Genomic DNA, 1297 nt, shown 5'->3' with positions numbered 1-1297 from the left:
TCCTTTTTTATTTTTATGTAATTCGTTGTACTCCAGGAGACTAGGACAAATTCAAAATTTATCGGCAGATCATTTTATTCGTTTACGAGTTACCAATTTATAACTCATTCTCTATTTTTTTAAAAAGTAACGCAAAAATTGAACATAATAATCTTAAAAACTAACTAAAATTTTTTCTTCAATTAGATTTATTATTTTTTTAAAGATTTAGATATATCAATCTTTCTTACAGAATAAGAGAAGATTATCTTTTTATCTTTTATTATTAGTATCTGGAGGAGAGAGAACTACAATCCAAACCACAGCCTGTTACTTTGAATTTATTAATTTTTAACCTTGGTGATTGTTGTTCATTAAATAATTGTTTTACAATAAATATGCTGGTCCACAAGAAGGGCAAAATGGGGAAGACGTTCAGGATTGAAAGGCGTTAAAGAAAGGGCAAAAAGCCTTCCAATCCCTCACACAAAAGAAGAGATAACATAGTAAGAGGAAGGAAGCGCACTCCCAAAGAGGGCAAAACACACAGCACTTCACCCTCATAATCATTTCAACCCCCCCAAACAAAAGAAAAAGCTAAAGAAGAAGAAAAAAGCAAAGAGAGAGAAAGAGGCCTTGAAGAAAGAGCTTGAGGAGGAGGAAGAAGAAAAAGAACAAGATAAGGGGTTTCTGTGTGTGTTTGTTGGAGGAGAAGAAGATGCAAGGAGTGGAGCAACAGAACAATAACCAGCAGCTGGTGGTGCAGAACTCGGGGAGCCTGAGCTTCAGCAGCCAGCTGTCAAAGGAAGATGAAGAGATGTCCAGGTCGGCACTCTCCACCTTCAGAGCCAAGGAGGAAGAGATTGAGAGGAAGAAGATGGAGGTCCGAGAGAAGGTCCAGCTCCAGCTCGGTCGCGTCGAGGAAGAAACCAAACGCCTTGCCACCATTCGCGAGGTTCCAAACCTTAATTTCTCAATAATTTCAACTCACCCTTTCTTACAAATCCTTATTTCTCTTCCCCATGCATGCAAAACCATCTTCTCTTTTTGGGGCTTTTAACTTTAAACAATGGTTTTTGGTTTATCCCTCTAAATCTGGTCTCTACAACATGTAGAGCACTTGAATATACCCGATCTGTGCCTTTTTTATTTTTTATTTTATTTTTCTGTTGTGCTTTTTGAGGAAAACGAATTCAAAATTCCCCCCTGGATTTGTTCTTGTCAGAGAGCATTTTGCTTTTATAAATTTTCTATTTTGTTATTTTCCATTCCTACTGTTTGAGGGTCATTAAGTTTCACATGTTCTTTTCTGTCTAAC

The 1297-nt window shown here is 37.0% G+C and overlaps 1 protein-coding gene across 2 annotated transcripts in view; it reads left to right on the top strand.

The window, feature by feature from the left end:
• LOC107648813 (probable DNA double-strand break repair Rad50 ATPase) overlaps positions 444–1297 on the top strand; it is a 1733-nt gene continuing 879 nt past the window's right edge. Inside the window, exon 1 of one of the 2 annotated variants that reach the window (XM_021104542.1) lies at positions 444–934. In XM_021104542.1, the coding sequence (XP_020960201.1) occupies positions 698–934 (237 nt within the window). In that variant the 5' untranslated portion in view covers positions 444–697. The remainder of the gene's footprint in view (positions 935–1297) is intronic. The other variant, XM_016352628.2, reaches the window with a different exon arrangement.

Source organism: Arachis ipaensis, chromosome B06, assembly GCF_000816755.2.
Source record: "Arachis ipaensis cultivar K30076 chromosome B06, Araip1.1, whole genome shotgun sequence".
Classification (NCBI taxonomy): Eukaryota; Viridiplantae; Streptophyta; class Magnoliopsida; order Fabales; family Fabaceae; genus Arachis; species Arachis ipaensis.
Note: the sequence above shows the minus strand (reverse complement) of the source record. Positions and strands in the feature narration are given on the sequence as shown.